The following is a 17978-nucleotide window of genomic DNA, read 5'->3' as shown; positions in this document are numbered from 1 at the left end:
ATGTCACTCAGAACGAAATCACTTTTTATATAGTGAAAGAACTTTTGAAATAGTTGCAAAACTTCCGCTTTCTCTCTCTCTCTCTTTACAATATTAGTATAGATATGTTTGTGAAATACCGTGACTAGTGACAGGGGACGGAGCTGCGTAAGATGAAGTGACACTTAGTGAAAATTGGGGAAAAGTGGCCAAAAATGATGGGGAAAAAAACATAAATTACACAATTTGTGGACAGCCCCAAATACTTTCATGCTCATAATGCCTTATACATTGCAAAATCTGGTAAAGATATTGCTTCACATATAGTTTCAGAAACAAATCAAAATATAAGAATAAGACAGTCAAAAGGTTAAAGTGCTTTTTGATAACTTTGAGAATAATCTATCATTCTAACATGATTTTTTTTATATAACACCTACTACGAGTGAAAAGACGTTAGTTTTTTTCAATTAATTCAAAATTGATTAAATAAATCAATTCCATAAATTTGGTTAGAACCCACAGACAGAATGTTATTTAATATAAACATACATTATTCTTTTTTTTTTTTTTAATATTATTACGGAAAGTTATTCCATGTTTCTCTCTTTTTTTTATTTTTTTTTAAATTTCAGTTTTGTTGCTTTTCAACATTCAACTTTTATTATATCTTAGGACACAAAAAATTATTTTTACTCTGATTATTTTTGCTTAATATAATTAAATTATTCCATAAAATTAGTGATCACCCATTGACAGAATATTGGTTAATATTAACATGCATTGTTGTTATTATTATTTTTTTAATTTTATTTTACGGAAAGTTGAAAAGTTACTCCATGTTTATTTATTTATTTATTTATTTTGATTTTGTTGCGTTTCAACTTCTATGGAATCTTGCGACACAAACAATTAACTTTACTCTTACAAACTCACTCGAATATGAAAAAGTAACCAGACGAAAAAGTCATGATATAAAGTATTCATAAATATGTAAACTCAGTTAAATTATAATTTTAAATTAGTTGTTAAAATTAAATATATATATATATATATATATATATATCAGAATATTAAACTATTTAAAAACCGAAAACTTTGATGTAAGTTGCATAAATGAAATGATTGAGTGTTAAATTTTGCCTATTTTAATTTTTGAAAGTTTACTCATAATGAAACATTAAATATTTTTTCCAACCAGATAACAGTTAACAAACACAATTAAAGTTTAATACTGGTAAATTGTGGCACAGGATCATTAATAATAAAAAAAATATTTAAAAAGTTATATGGAACATTTAATATTTCAAAGCAAATTGGTGCAGATTGGAAACAGTTGCAATAAATGCAACGTCAAAGGAAAAATTGCTGTCCTAAAAACTATATCATTGAAAAGATTTTTTTCACATGACAAAAGCATGTTTCATTTATATTGAAAAAAAAATCGCATGTTGACCTAATAGAAGACAAGAAAAACAAAGACTGAATTGTCTTTTTCCTTTGACGAGAAGTTAAGTTAAATTGAGGAACCATTTAAAAAGTAAAACGCCAAATCCAACTTCAGAGTACCGTTCTTTGTTAGTGTGTGGTTCAATGTTTCTATGAATAATAACAGATTTGAGCTGTAGTCTTTTTGTAGTAATCCGAAGAAAGAATTTTCAGGGAATAAAAATATTTCTAAAGAATTCTGATACAACCTAATTGGAATTTCTGCAGTTCTGTCAAACGAGGAGTAATAGATTTTTTCTAAAAATATATGCTTTTTAGTTTATGCATTTTACTTTCTCCCTGTTTTACATGCTCATTTATGTTCTTATTCAATGGCCATCTGTTACTCCTTCGTAATTTTTTGCACCTGTCAAAGAAACGAAAATACTCTTTATAATCAATATATCAGTAAGACCTGTGAAACTAACCACCCTTGTAAGTTGACCACCTGTCTAAGTTGACCGGTTTTGTGCAGGCTCGGAACTAGCCCTAATCATGTAAATCAACCTTTGTAAGTTAGCCACCTATTTAAGTTAACCACTAAAGTAGTACACAAGTGGTCAATTTACACAGGTTTCACTGTAACACCTAGAAAGGAGGGACTGCGTATTGCAAAAATGCTTTGAGCTTCCTTCTCTAATTACCAGAGTACACATGACATATAATAAACGATTGTTTGTGATGTTATGGATTTAACTGGAAAATCGAAAATCAAGACTGGCCGAAAACGAGTTCTTCTATAAATTTGTTAATTTAAAAATTAATAAAATAATATCAGTTTAAAACAAATTAGAAGTAAGCAGTAAGAATTTGAACTATTATCGCGTACCCGCAGCGAATACATCCACCGAACGCGCGAGTGTATATACTATCTTGTAATAATTTTTCAATCTAAATAAATTATATCAATATCAATTTAAAATGAATTAGAACTAAAGATATTATCTTTATATTTGAAATTGATCTTCAATTGATCTAAGAACCAAAGTTTAGCTCTTAATCTTTATCTTTTTTAAAGAACTTTTACGATTATCGGACGCATTGCAACTCCGCGGTGAATGTATCCGCACGTCAGCGGATTATCCGCGCACGGCAAGCTCGTGCGTCTAAATTATCTAGCTCTGGGCATGCTTTTATTGAAATGCAGAATTGAAAAGGGTAATTCCATCAAGAACTAAACAAAATCTATATCTATACTAATACGAAAAAGAGAGAGTTCGGGTACTTTGATATGTTTTTATGTTCGAGGTAATGGCCAGAGTCCTTGAAACTATTTGAAAAATTCTTTCACAACATGAAAATTGAATTCTTACTGAGTGGCATAGACTATAAATTATGCATATACGTATTTATACTGATATTTTAAACCAATAGTTTATCTTCGCTACCAGTTCATGTTTCGAACTGTTTTATTTTTATAAACGCAAAAACACAAACCGATTGTACTGCATTTTTATAAACGGAATATCTGAAGGTTCTCTTAGAGCTGAATGCTGAGGGATGGAAGCACGTGAGAGCAAAAAAAAAAAAAACGCGACGTTGACAAAATTATAGCCTAAAGATTTACATGTATTTGAGGCTGCTAAAGATAAGGTACAATCATAGGAGAAAAATACGAAACACTCGATCCTATTCAGACCTTATCGAGACTAGAGACACGTGTAAGATGTCATTGTTTCAGGAATAAGAAGTTTTACATATTTATGTTAAAAAATTGTTGTTAAGGCGTCGTCTTCATATCAAAACGAGCATCAACTTTAAATTTTTCAATGAGAACCCCCTTTTTATGACAAATTTGTGATCAGCATCCTTTTTTAACTTTGTATACAACGTTTTTTTTTAAATTCGATCCAGGCGTTACTTTCGTTAATAACTCCTGTTCTACTGCACGGAATGCAGTGAAATGTTGTACCCTGGCTGTATTTTGCTGTCTAAACATAAATATATAGCGAAAAATAGGGGTTCCTATTTGAAAATCAAGAGTTGCTGCTCATTTTGCTTTGTATATGGTCCCTTATCAAAATTTTACCTACGTAGTTTTAAAAAAAGACTTTAAACCAAGTCGGATGACACCTTTCTTTCCTTTCTAGCATGTATAATGGCCAAATAATTAAAAGTGTTTCGTTTTATTTATTTTTTTTTCCTATGACTGTACCATTTTAAATGTGGGGGTGTTCCTGAGATGTTTTCCATCAATATCTCTTGTTCTCCTCGTCAGAATACAATCAACTTTGTATCTCAGCTTGTTTAGTTAGGAACTCATTTACGTAGTAAAAGCTATGGATTACTTTTCGAAAACTTAGAGTTTGTTTTTATATTTGTTGTGTAGAGCCCCAAATCAAAACTTAATTTACGTAAATGTGAAGCAGATTTAGCCACAAATTGCACGAATGCACGAATTAATCTTTGTTGAACAACATCTTTAATATTTCCAGCACGTATAGTAAGCAAATAAATAAATAATGTTTGTTTTTTTTTTCTTTGACAATACGCATTTTAGTTGGATTGAATACAACGTTAAAAAACTTGATTAAAATCTACAATAAAATAGTTTATCGGCGATCATTAACTTTTGATAAAATATTTATTTACCGAAAAAAAAATCAGGAGGTAAACTTGAGAATTTTTTTGCTTCAGGAGAAAACTCTATGTTACATACTAGAATCATTTCCAACCAAAGTTTACTTGCTCAAAAATAAACGGAAGAGCTAAAATCAAATGTGTTAGTCATCGAGCTTTTTTGAAAACGAAATTGCAACCGATTTCCAAGAAGATTTAGGATCTCTCAGAGTCCCAGAATATTTGCTAAATAAGGTTAGTACATCATTTCTAACCAACTAGTTCTAAAAAAACGTAAAATAACAATTTCATTCTATGGAAAAATGTGAGTATAAAATTATATAGAATCAGGGTTGAGCCGTTAACTCCGTACCCAATTCTGTTTTTGTTCTTCAGAATATAAGAACTTCTTCAACTACCTGTTTTATTAATGAACTGTATGTTTTATATGTAGAAACCCTTTGCTGACGTTGTCTAATGATTCTGATTCTGCTCCTGTGATCATGTAAGTCCCTTTTGGGGGACAAAATTTTGAGAACTGATATTTCACACCCTGTGCCATTTAACCATTGAAGCGCTTACGAGATCAAGTTTGATTGTTACGCTGAAAATAGTTCCCGTAGCAATTTCTGCGCGTTGACTTCAACTATGTGTTAACCGTTGAAGTTGAACGCGTAAAAATATGGTTATCTGCTGGAAAGGACCTCTATATTAAGTAATGTTTTGTGTTCATTTATGTGTTTTTGCAAGAAATTAAATCTACTCCATAGAATCTTTGGATTTTTACAGTATCCGGTGGTGCTGAAAATTCTTTATTATGATATGTCACTTTATAGAAAGCTATGATATGTTACTTACTATGATATGTCATATTATAGCTTGAAAATCTTAAGAGAGTCGGAGATTTTTCAATTCTGTGCACAAATCAGCTTTGGTCGTTCGGAATATGAGCATTCCTTCATCTACCATTCTGATCTATTAGCTAAAGCTATCGTATTTTTAAAACAACTTCCGATTAGGTTCCTCAAAGTCCCTTTCATTAAACGAAAGTTAGAAATTGGTTTTTCCTGTGTTGATGCCAGTCCTTCATTGTAGCGTTAGAGTAGGGTAGAGCGGGGCACGTTTACGCAATGCCCTTTTTTCAAAACGAATTAGAACTGGAGAGCCAACTGGCAAAACAGATTGATGCTACTCCTTAGCAAATATTCTCACGAGCTTTTGAGCATTAGTCGAGCTTCGGTCCAGCATGCAGAAAGAATAATCTGTTTTTTACCAAGTTGAGTAAATCTTGTGCTGAACGTTTTGAAGCTTATTGTGAATAAATAATACTTAGTTTATATATATATATATATATATATATATATATATATATATATATATATATATTTAATATATATATATATATATATATATATATTTAATATATATATATATATATATATATATATATATATATATATATATATATATATATGTATATATATATATATGTATATATATATATATATATTTAATTTATATATATATATATATATATATATATATATATATATATATATATATATATATATATATATAAATTAACAGATTTTTATCCTTTTTTGAGAATTGTATGCATATGAACTGAAAGTTAGTATTTTTTTTTAAACGTTAAAAATAAATCCAAATTTAGCGACGGGGCAAGTTGGCAAGTTTACTCTTTGAACATGGGAGTACCTTTACGATCGTTCTTACTGTTTCTTACTTAAACGTTCCCCTGACACTTTTTTCGCTCCAAACTGTCTCAAACATTTTTAGTATTTTCCGGCTATTTAGTTTTGAAAATTACCATTCAATTTTTAATGAGGTTACAGGTTACTCATTCGTATCTTGAAGCTTACAATCATATATTATGACTATACCAGTCATTAAAATCACTAATTTATAATGTTCTCCAAATAACTAAAAATTTGTAAACACTAATTTGTAATGCTCTCCATAATGTTCTCTAATGCTCTCTTCATGCCCCTGCAACTTCAACTTTATACACAATTCAGTCTGTCGCAAATTTGTTTTATTTTAGCATGGTAAGATATCATGTTAAAACACTAACAAAATCACGTTAGGTGTCAAAAGAAATATTCGTAAACGTGCCCCGTGTCCCGGCAAGTTTATGCAACTGACTTAGACTGAAAATATATTTTTTAAACGGTGAAAAACACAAGCTGAGCAACAACTGATTATACCAATTTTGACTCCATTAACTGCTTCATAAAATCGCAGTGTCTACATTTTTTAATGTTAAAACTAGAAAATTCATTGAAAAAAAAATGCGCGTAAACGAGCCCCGGTCTACCTTCTGTTGTTAACTTGAAAACGGTTTTCTTAGCAGTTGCAACCTGAGGCCTTTGACCATGAATAGTCTGTGGTCAATTTGAAACAAAGCATTCACGGCTCAGAGCCTGTCACCAAAGATGTAATAGGTTTTAGTGGAACTATAATTTAGATATTTTAATGACTGGTATAGTAATAATATTTGCAAGTAAACGCAAACACAGTATATGGAATAAAGTGCTTGACATGCTCATTTTGAAGAATTATAAATTGTAAAACGTATTGCTAACGTTCGTTTAATTTATTATTTAATAAGCATTTCTTCCTTTCATTTATAAATATACGCATACGAGCAAAATTTTTTTTACTACTCAAGTACATTTTAAAAATCATTTTAAATTACGCTCGTAATGCATAAGCAATAGTTAAAATACTAACAATCAATGAGTTAAATAAACAAATTGGAATATAAACATGGCACTAACAGTTCCACTAGCTTACGTTCCTTTTTGAAATTTCTAATTTTTATAAACTGAAAAAACAGGTACTGGGCTTTTTCTAATTTAGTTTTGAAAAGAAAAGCTATTGCGATACATATATTTTGTTTGATGATGCTAATTGATTCCGACGTATAGAATAAATTTCTTAAATTTCGACAATACCCGAGTTAATTTAAACGGCCCATTAAGAGGAAGCGTTTTGTCACCATTAACTATTTAAGTTAATTGGTACTTAAACCAAATACGATTTTTACTAGAAACCGTCATTAACTTTCAAATGCTAGTTTAAAATTTATAATTAAAATGGGATTCAGTGAATTGATAGACTAATTACCTTTTACTTGCTTTTGGATGATTCTTTTACATGGTTATGGAGAGCCCCAGTAATGTTAATACGATTAGTACTGTATATTTACATAAGTAGGCAAAAACATTGATTCAAAAATATGAGTTCTGCTTTATTTTTAACTTTATTCAGTTCATTTTTTCATTTAAAATAAATAATTGATTTTTAAAAAACTTCGAAGTTTAATCTAACTTATCAATCAAATTAAAAATAAACTTAATTAAAAAGGAGCAAGTTCATTAATTACAAAATCAGAAGTTTTAACTCAAAGTAAAATATCTTACATTACAGTAACTTTTTTTTTATTTTATAATTATATTTTTTTTATAATTATCATTATACTAGAGGCCCGCCCAGAACTTGTTGGGGTTGAAAAAGTATTTCTCTGAAATAAGTATTGTATTTTTGAAAATATCATGGCATATTTTTTTTTTTTTTTTTTTTCGTTTTTATGAGGTTTGAAAAAAATTGATTCACTTCATTTCCTGATTAGGAGAGAGACCATCCTTTTCGTTCTCGGGAACAATATAATCTTCATTAAAGTAAAGTCGTACTACGAATAATTGTACGTTTGACCTTCAGTTTCGATGATGCTGATGGCCTAAGAAATTGCTTTTGAAATTCCAATTACTTATATTTTAAATGGAAATGTGCAAGGACCGTGGAAATTCGAAGAATATGATGTGACTGACCCGCTGCTAGCCCAGCAAGAATAATACATTAAATCATATTACTCCATGTTGATTTTACTTGGGGGTATATTTCTATTGCATTCACACAGAATAAATTAAAGTTTCGCAACGAAGTTATAGGAATACCCCCTATAATTTTAATAGAATAAATATTGGCTTTTAAAAGTGTTCTTAAGATACAGTGATAGTACAGAGTTTCTAAAAGGAGATGACTTTAAACGGACTTGAAGTGTATCTGCAAGCGTTTATCAAGGAAACCACTGGAATAGTTTGATTAAAGTCACCGGCAAATGCGACGATGCCAGCTCTCATAAAGTTGTCTGTACCTTTTTGTTCTTTAAGAGTTCCCCATTCACAGCTTCAATATTCAAACAGTGACTCATCGAATACTGGTCCTGCACTATGAGGCTGACCTCTTGAAGACGCTTTGCAAATGAACCATGTTTTCTTATGAAACGTACGAATTCTTTTTGAAGGGATACATTCAAAGTAGTTTGAATCTAGAGTGTTCAGTAAGTAACTAAAATTGCTGAAATTAATTTTTTAAAAAAATTGCATACACATATCCTTAGTGTGCTTGTTGATCTTGGTTAGTCGTAAGTTTTAATTTTCGGTTTCACCGGGTATGCCGATAAGCATCACTTTGTGTTCTGGTATTATAGGTGAGTCGCTGATCAGTTACTAGTTTTTTTGCGTAATTAGAAACGTACTTATTCAGTAAGTTGCAATCATATAAATCTTTGCGATCCTTTAAAACAAAACTCCCCCGTTGAATCTTCGCCTCATAAAACCATGGTCTTTTCGGATTTGTTTTTATGTCTGTTCTACTCTCTCCTTGCAATGTGTCGTCACAGAAATAAGATTTAAGTATTTGCCATAAAGCAAAAATATTTTTATTTTATTTATTTAGAAGCTTAACTGTTTTACATACATAGAGAACTGCGTGCCAGGCGCCTTGCCTCCTCCGGACATACACAAGAAAGGTGTACAATACAAGAGAAGGAAATAATACTCAGGGCACCGGCGGGAATCGAACCCACAACCTCCGGCTTAGAAGACGAAGCTTCTACCACAGAGCCCCGGAGGCCCCCCCCCCCCCAGTAAAAATATAAAAGTATTTTAAAGTAAAATGTGATTAGAAACTTACTTATTTTCATTTTCGTATGCATATAATACCTGAAGCAATGTATGCAAAATTGTACTTATAGAAGCACGGTCTTACATTCAGTTAAGTTTTTGATGGTTCTTAAGCGAACAACGTTATATTCCTTTTCTCTTTCTCAGCATATGTCTCGAAGAGGACATGTTACCAGACAAAAATTTTGAACTATAATTTAAGTTTATACATATAAGAACAAAACAGTACGAACGTACTGGTAGCAAAGATAACTTATTAGTTTTAAAAATTTGTATAAAGACATACAGGGTGTCCCCGGGGGGGGGGGGACACACCCTGCAAGGGATTTCCCGGTTTAAAAATTAAATATCTCAAAAACAAAGGACGATATTGGAATAAAACAAACGGTATGTTTATTGTGAAACCCATAAAAATCATATACAGGAACTTGGAAATTAGTTTAAAAAATTGCCAACATGTGGCACTGCACGCTGTTATTGCAATATAAGTCTCCATAAATAGTGCTGCGAAGAGGTTGGACGATAATTTCTAGGGTATACGTAAGCATATCTGAGAGGATAATCTGCTGCTGAAACAACTAACCTTTTCGCAGCACTATTTATGGAGACTTATATTGCAATAACAGCGTGCAGCGCCATCTGTTGGCAATTTTTAAACTAATTTAAAAGTTCCAGCATATGATTTTATGGGTTTCACAATAAACATACCGTTTATTTTATTCCACTATCGTCCTTTGTTTTCGAGATATTTAATTTTAAAACCAGGGAGTCCTCTGCTGGACACCCTGTATAAGCATAATTTACAGCCTATGCCACTCAGTAAAAATGCACCTTTCATGGAGTGGAGGAATTTTTCAAATAGGTTCAGTGCTTTCGGATATTACTTGAAACATATAAATCTCTAAAACATATTAAATCCGCTCTCTCTCTGTATATTATTGGTATAGATGTCACTCTGCAAGAACGTGCCTTTCATACCAAGAAGGAATTTTTCGAATGGGTGTAGTGGTTCTGGAGATTACTCGGAACATATAAATATGCAAAATAAACCCTATCTCTTTATAATATTAGTATAGATGAATAAAGTTTAAAAAATATTCCGAAATACATGCAAAATTACAAATTTTGGAAACATGATCGCACTACTTGAATTTTGTTACTAATTTACTAAAAAGGAATCTCGGATTTTAATTCGTTTAAATAATTTTTTATGCTTAAACATTCTTCGACTCTAACTGGTTCGCAATTTTCAAAGATAATGGAGAGCTATATACCTTATCCTCCGCTGCCTCAGATTCATGTGAAGGTTTTTACGGTTCTAATGCCGACATCGCAGTTTTATTATCCGTTCATGCGGTTCACACTCTTCAGCTTAGAGAGAACCTTTTCTTATTTTAAGACTTCCGATGCAGAGCAACCGGAGGTTGTTTTTACGAATATAACAACAAAAAAAAAAATGCGAACATAAACTGGTGGCGAAGACAAACTATTGGTTTAAAAAAATAACATAAGTACATGCAGGGTATTAAGCAAAGGACTCCCTTGTTTCAAAATTAAATATCTCGAAAACAAAGGCCGATATTGGAATAAAATAAACGGCATGTTTTTTGTGAAACCCATAAAAAACACGTGCAGAAACTTGGAAATTAGTTTAAAAAAATGTCAATAGAGAGCGCCGCACGTTGTTATTGCAATGGAAACCCTCATAAATAGAGCTGCGAAGGGATGAGGCGCTTCAGCATTAGTCTTGCCTCTCAGCTCGAGGCACTTAAATTTTCGCTAGAAATTATCGTCCAACCTCTTCGCAGCACTAGTTATGAAGATTTGTGTTGCAATTACAGCGTGCAGCGCCCCCTGTTGGCAATTTTTGTTACTAATTTCCAAGTTTGTGTACATGATTTTTATGCGTTTCACAATAAACATATCGTTTAAATTCAAAAAATCAGTAATCCAACGTCAGAAAGCACAAATATTGCAAAATATTGCAGACACGTGTTTCGGTGTTACAAGGAACACCTTTTTCAATGCAAAGAAATGTGAGCTTCTGGATGAAAAGTCATCCGAGAAAAGCAACACGGTGGAACAGGAGATAGTATATATATCAAAAACTAGAAATTAAACAAAACAAAAAAGATAAAATGACACCTGGAGGCAAAATTTATTATATAATTCCATCAGGAAAAAAACCGTTAAGTAATAAATTTTCCTGCAAAAAGTCCAAAAATGAAACCACTCATGAATAAATTAGCAATAAATTTACCAGCGGGAAAAACTATGTATGAAAGCAATGTATCAAATGGAGAAATGCATTTAAGAACAAAGTGAAGGATAAACATATTGGAATTAGTTAATCACAAAACGAAATAAGAAAGCAAAAAATGAAAAAAAATAAAAGTAAGAAATGTACGACGTTTACATAAAAAATAATATAAAAACTAAACCAATTTTAACAAAGGAGTCCACACAGAAGAAAAATAGGGAATTGCAGTAAGATCATTGACTAAATTAGAACGGTTCCTCAGGATGTGGAAAGATTCCCAAAAATCAAGATCCAACGAATTGGGGCATTTTTGGTCTGTAAAAATTGATAAAGTTATTTTTCGGTCGAAATTGGCTCTACTTAGAGCTTCGATCCAAGAAACTAGGAAACGCCTCTCGTTTATTGAACGTGAGCTCTATGATTTGCATCTCTCTATTTCAAATTCTATTTCTGATTTTGATTATGTTGATAGAACTTCTTGGTCTAGAACCCTTCGTTCTTCGGAGAATCATCAAGTTGTTTTGAAAAAGAAATTAGCTAAACTTTGTAGAAATTCGGAAGTTGTTCCTTCGGAAAATTTACCAGTGGTAAATAAAAATGTTGTCATTAATATTTCAAGTGTTCCATTAAACAGTTCTCAAATTAATGCTCTGAAATGCAATGATAACTTTGCTCTGGCGAGCAAACCTTCTTTTTCTAAGCTTATTGCTCCTATTGAGAAAGGGTTTGAATTTAGTGCCTTATCATCCAGTCAAAAAGATTGCGTTAGGCATCTTATTGCTTCTAATAGGGACTTTAATTCTAGAATTTCCAATCCCGTCTTTACTAATACTGTTAGTCGTACTGTAAAGAATTTAATTTCTAATTCAGATATTGTTGTTACCAAAGCTGACAAGGGTGGTCAAATTATTGTTCTTGACAAATCATCTTATGTTGACAAAACTAATGATTTGATTTCTTCTGGTCCATACTTAGAGATTTCTAAAGATCCGAGTGAAAATGAGTTAAAGGCTATTTCTTCTGCTGTCAAGTCTGTTCAGTCTATTCCATTAAATGTTAAACGCTCTGTTATTCCTTCTATTGCTAATTGCGCTAAATTTTATGCTTTACCTAAGGTACATAAAGCTGGCATTCCTTTCAGGCCGATTGTTTCCAATACTGGTACGACTTCTTATAAACTTGCAAAATATTTAGTCTCTGTGTTTTCTCCTCTTATGAGTCATAATGTATTCACTGTAAAAAACTTTTACCAATGGGTATTTAAAAATCTTTTTTTAATGCAGAAGGAGCAGTATTTAACAAATCAACAAAACTGAACACATGTATTTAAAACCTCAAACCATTCTAAAAATAAAATCATGCTATATTTTTTTAACTGATAATTCCTATTTTTGATGCGGATAGTATTTTTCAAAAAAAAAAAAAAAAAGCAAATTTCTAGTATTATGCAAGGATTTTTCCGGGCTGTTGTGCCGTGGTCTGAGTGTATATTCTCCAAACGTTTCGGCTGCATCTGCGGCAGCCATCCTCAGTGGTTCCGAGTTCGTAACTTCCAGGGAAGAGACTTCTTGGCAACTGATGCAAGTGTCGAAGTGTTGTCAACATTTATAGGGCATGGTTCCTCTTGGTTCTGGACTGGGATTGGCTGGTGAACGTCTGTCTTCATCGCTTCCTGATTGGAGCTTAGGCTCTCCTTTTCCTGCTCGGGGATTGGCTGCTGGGGATTCAGCTGAAGGTCAGTCCTTGTTTCTGATTGGCTGGAGGTTCTTGTTGTTTTGATCCTTTTCAGTATGGGATGCCAGAGCTTGTTTATCTTTATTCCTTCTTCTTTTTTGTTGAAATTATTTGGATGTTTGAATATCTCGATGGCTTCTCTGTTCAATCTCGCATAATAATGGCAAGTCCTTGAAAGTATTTTTGTCTCTTTGAATTTGATGTCATGGTTCCCCTCACTAAAAGTGTGTTCTGCGACTGCTGACTTCTGAGTGTGGCCTAGTCGGCAATTTCTTTGATGTTCTTTGATTTTAGTGTTGACGCTTCTCTTAGTAGTTCCAATATAGGTAGATCCGCAGGAACAGGGAATCTTGTAAACACCTGCGGCGGACAAGGGATCTCTTGCATCTTTCACAGATCGTAATAAGTCGCTGGTTCGGTGGGTGGGTTTGAAAACAGTCTTGATATTGTGGCGTCGCAGAAGTCTTCCGATTCTATCAGTGACGTACTCAACGTAGGGGAGGTAGGCTGTGGACTTAATCGGATCTTCTTTAAGTGGCTGTTTTTTTTATTTTGGGGTGGAAGGCTCTTTTGATCTCCTGCTTTGAAAAACCGTTGGATTGGAAAACATTTGTGAGGTGGGAAATTTCATGCTCGATAGCAGTCGGTTCGCAGATTCTGTTGGCTCTCACGAATAAAGTTTTCATTACACCTCTCTTCTGTCGAGGATGGTGATTAGAGTCCTTGTGTAGATAGCGATCAGTATGTGTGGGTTTGCGATAAACACGATGGCCTAGGGATCCGTCATCTCTGCGACTGACCAAGACATCCAGGAAAGGCAACTTCCCGTCGTTTTCGGTTTCCATCGTAAATTGGATATTCTCATGTTGGCTGTTTATGTGAGTCAAAAATCGGTGAAGTTCGTCTTTTCCATGGCTCCATATCACGAAAGTGTCGTCGACGTATCTGAGCCAGCAAGTCGGTTGTTTTTCCGCAGTGCTGAGAGCAACTTCTTCAAATTTCTCCATGTAGAAGTTGGCAATTACAGGGCTCAATGGACTCCCCATGGCTACACCGTCTATCTGCTCATAGATGTCATTGTTCCACTGGAAATACGTGGTCGTTAGGACATGCTGGAATAAATCAGCGATATCTGGTGAAAATATTTCCCGTACGTTCTCCATGGCTTCCTTGATTGGAACTCTCGTAAAGAGAGAAACGACGTCGAAGCTTACCATGATATCTGTTGACTGGAGACTGTAGGTTTTGAGCTTCTCTATGAAGTGGGACGAATCTCTAACAAAAGATTCCGTTGCCCCGACATGGGGTTTCAGCAAACTGGCAAGATGTTTAGAGAGGAGGTGAGTAGGAGAGTTTATGGCACTGACAATAGGTCTCAACGGCAACTCTTCTTTGTGGATTTTTGGCAATCCATATAATCTGGGGATGAGCGCTTCAGATGATGAAATTGTCTCCTTTGTTTTCTCAGGTAGTGTTGATTTCATAATTAGTGAGTTGGTCTTCTTCAGGATCCTGGATGTAGGGTCACAACGGAGTTTTACGTAGATCGTAGGGTCCAACAGGTCCCTAATCTTTCTTCGGTAGTCTTCGGTGTTGAGAACAGTCGTAGCGTTGCCTTTGTCTGCCGGTAGGATAACAATCGATTTGTCTTCATTGAGACTTTTTATGGCTTTCCTCTCTGCGTTGCTGACATTACTTCTTGGTGGCTTGGCTTTGTGCAGGATGCGGGACGCTTCTCTCCGAATTTCTTCAGCCTCTGCTTGCGGTAGTTGTCTTAGGCTTGATTCGATGTTGGCAATAATGTCCTCCGTCGGAATGGAGTTCATGCTGATAGCAAAGTTGCCGCCTTTGGCCAAAATTGACGTTTCAGCGGTTGTCAAGACTCGGTTAGATTTGTTTACAACCACTCGGGAAATGTCCAGGGCAGGTCTAATGGCTTGGGTGTTGTTCAGAGTATTGAATTTACTCTTTTGTCGGGCTGATACACATTCCATTTTCCTCTCAGCGGAACTGAAAGTGAGACGATCAACAGTGTCCCAGTCTGCAGGCCTGATGGAATTGGCTATGCTGAGATGCAACCGTAACAACGATGTACTTGTTTTGGCGAGGTCTTTGCGAATATCATGGATTCGTTCACATAGCAGAGCTTTCTCCGTTCGGTTGTAGATGCGATGGGCATGAGCAGAGCGGATGAGACGCTTCTGTTGTAGAAACTTAGGAATAGTCTCAGAGTCTCGGCATCGAAGTAGAAATGTAAGGGAGCTAAGCAGTTGTAATTTCTTCTTTCGCAAAACTTCGACACTGCGTATCGAATGGTAGGTTTCCTCCCCGTAGAGGTTGTCAATGTAAGAGTGAAGGCTTTCACGGCCGGTGTCAATATTATGCAAGGATTTTTCCGGGCTGTTGTGCCGTGGTCTGAGTGTATATTCTCCAAACGTTTCGGCTGCATCTGCGGCAGCCATCCTCAGTGGTTCTGAGTTCGTAACTTCCAGGGAAGAGACTTCTTGGCAACTGATGCAAGTGTCGAAGTGTTGTCAACATTTATAGGGCATGGGTCCTCTTGGTTCTGGACTGGGATTGGCTGGTGAACGTCTGTCTTCATCGCTTCCTGATTGGAGCTTAGGCTCTCCTTTTCCTGCTCGGGGATTGGCTGCTGGGGATTCAGCTGAAGGTCCGTCCTTGTTTCTGATTGGCTGGAGGTTCTTGTTGTTTTGATCCTTTTCAGTATGGGATGCCAGAGCTTGTTTATCTTTATTCCTTCTTCTTTTTTGTTGAAATTATTTGGATGTTTGAATATCTCGATGGCTTCTCTGTTCAATCTCGCATAATAATGGCAAGTCCTTGAAAGTATTTTTGTCTCTTTAAATTTGATGTCATGGTTCCCCTCACTAAAAGTGTGTTCTGCGACTGCTGACTTCTGAGTGTGGCCTAGTCGGCAATTTCTTTGATGTTCTTTGATTCTAGTGTTGACGCTTCTCTTATTGTTCCTGCGGATCTACCTATATTGGAACTACTAAGAGAAGCGTCAACACTAGAATCAAAGAACATCAAAGAAATTGCCGACTAGGCCACACTCAGAAGTCAGCAGTCGCAGAACACACTTTTAGTGAGGGGAACCATGACATCAAATTCAAAGAGACAAAAATACTTTCAAGGACTTGCCATTATTTTGCGAGATTGAACAGAGAAGCCATCGAGATATTCAAACATCCAAATAATTTCAACAAAAAAGAAGAAGGAATAAAGATAAACAAGCTCTGGCATCCCATACTGAAAAGGATCAAAACAACAAGAACCTCCAGCCAATCAGAAACAAGGACGGACCTTCAGCTGAATCCCCAGCAGCCAATCCCCGAGCAGGAAAAGGAGAGCCTAAGCTCCAATCAGGAAGCGATGAAGACAGACGTTCACCAGCCAATCCCAGTCCAGAACCAAGAGGACCCATGTCCTATAAATGTTGACAACACTTCGACACTTGCATCAGTTGCCAAGAAGTCTCTTCCCTGGAAGTTACGAACTCGGAACCACTGAGGATGGCTACCGCAGATGCAGCCGAAACGTTTGGAGAATATACACTCAGACCACGGCACAACAGCCCGGAAAATTCCTTGCATAATATTGACACCGGCCGTGAAAGCCTTCACTCTTACATTGACAACCTCTACGGGGAGGAAACCTACCATTCGATACGCAGTGTCGAAGTGTTGCGAGAGAAGAAATTACAACTGCTTAGCTCCCTTACATTTCTACTTCGGTGCCGAGACTCTGAGACTATTCCTAAGTTTCTACAACAGAAGCGTCTCATCCGCTCTGCTCATGCCCATCGCATCTACAACCGAACGGAGAAAGCTCTGCTACGTGAACGAATCCATGATATTCGCAAAGACCTCGCCAAAACAAGTACATCGTTGTTACGGTTGCATCTCAGCATAGCCAATTCCATCAGGCCTGCAGACTGGGACACTGTTGATCGTCTCACTTTCAGTTCCGCTGAGAGGAAAATGGAATGTGTGTCAGCCCGACAAAAGAGTAAATTCAATACTCTGAACAACACCCAAGCCATTAGACCTGCCCTGGACATTTCCCGAGTGGTTGTAAACAAATCTAACCGAGTCTTGACAACCGCTGAAACGTCAATTTTGGCCAAAGGCGGCAACTTTGCTATCAGCATGAACTCCATTCCGACGGAGGACATTATTGCCAACATCGAATCAAGCCTAAGACAACTACCGCAAGCAGAGGCTGAAGAAATTCGGAGAGAAGCGTCCCGCATCCTGCACAAAGCCAAGCCAAAAAGAAGTAATGTCAGCAATGCAGAGAGGAAAGCCATAAAAAGTCTCAATGAAGACAAATCGATTGTTATCCTACCGGCAGGCAAAGGCAACGCTACGACTGTTCTCAACACCGAAAACTACCGAAGAAAGATTAGGGACCTGTTGGACCCTACGATCTACGTAAAACTCCGTTGTGACGCTACATCCAGGATCCTGAAGAAGACCAACTCACTAATTATGAAATCAACACTACCTGAGAAAACAAAGGAGACAATTTCATCATCTGAAGCGCTCATCCCCAGATTATATGGATTGCCAAAAATCCACAAGGAAGAGTTGCCGTTGAGACCTATTGTCAGTGCCATAAACTCTCCTACTCACCTCCTCTCTAAACATCTTGCCAGTTTGCTGAAACCCCATGTCGGGGCAACGGAATCTTTTGTTAGAGATTCGTCCCACTTCATAGAGAAGCTCAAAACCTACAGTCTCCAGTCAACAGATATCATGGTAAGCTTCGACGTCGTTTCTCTCTTTACGAGAGTTCCAATCAAGGAAGCCATGGAGAACGTACGGGAAATATTTTCACCAGATATCGCTGATTTATTCCAGCATGTCCTAACGACCACGTATTTCCAGTAGAACAATGACATCTATGAGCAGATAGACGGTGTAGCCATGGGGAGTCCATTGAGCCCT

At 35.4% G+C, this 17978-nt stretch overlaps 1 protein-coding gene across 1 annotated transcript; it reads right to left on the bottom strand.

The window, feature by feature from the left end:
- Window positions 1–1810: 1810 nt before the first annotated feature.
- On the bottom strand, window positions 1811–17702 carry LOC129227956 (uncharacterized). The gene is made up of 3 exons (XM_054862581.1): window positions 17664–17702; window positions 14223–15209; window positions 1811–1834 (listed from the first exon to the last, which is right to left on the bottom strand). The coding sequence occupies exons 1-3, from the start codon at window positions 17700–17702 to the stop codon at window positions 1811–1813; spliced, it is 1050 nt and encodes a 349-aa protein (XP_054718556.1).
- Window positions 17703–17978: the final 276 nt, after the last annotated feature.

This window comes from Uloborus diversus, chromosome 8 (genome assembly GCF_026930045.1).
Source record: "Uloborus diversus isolate 005 chromosome 8, Udiv.v.3.1, whole genome shotgun sequence".
Lineage (NCBI taxonomy): Eukaryota > Metazoa > Arthropoda > Arachnida > Araneae > Uloboridae > Uloborus > Uloborus diversus.
Note: the sequence above shows the minus strand (reverse complement) of the source record. Positions and strands in the feature narration are given on the sequence as shown.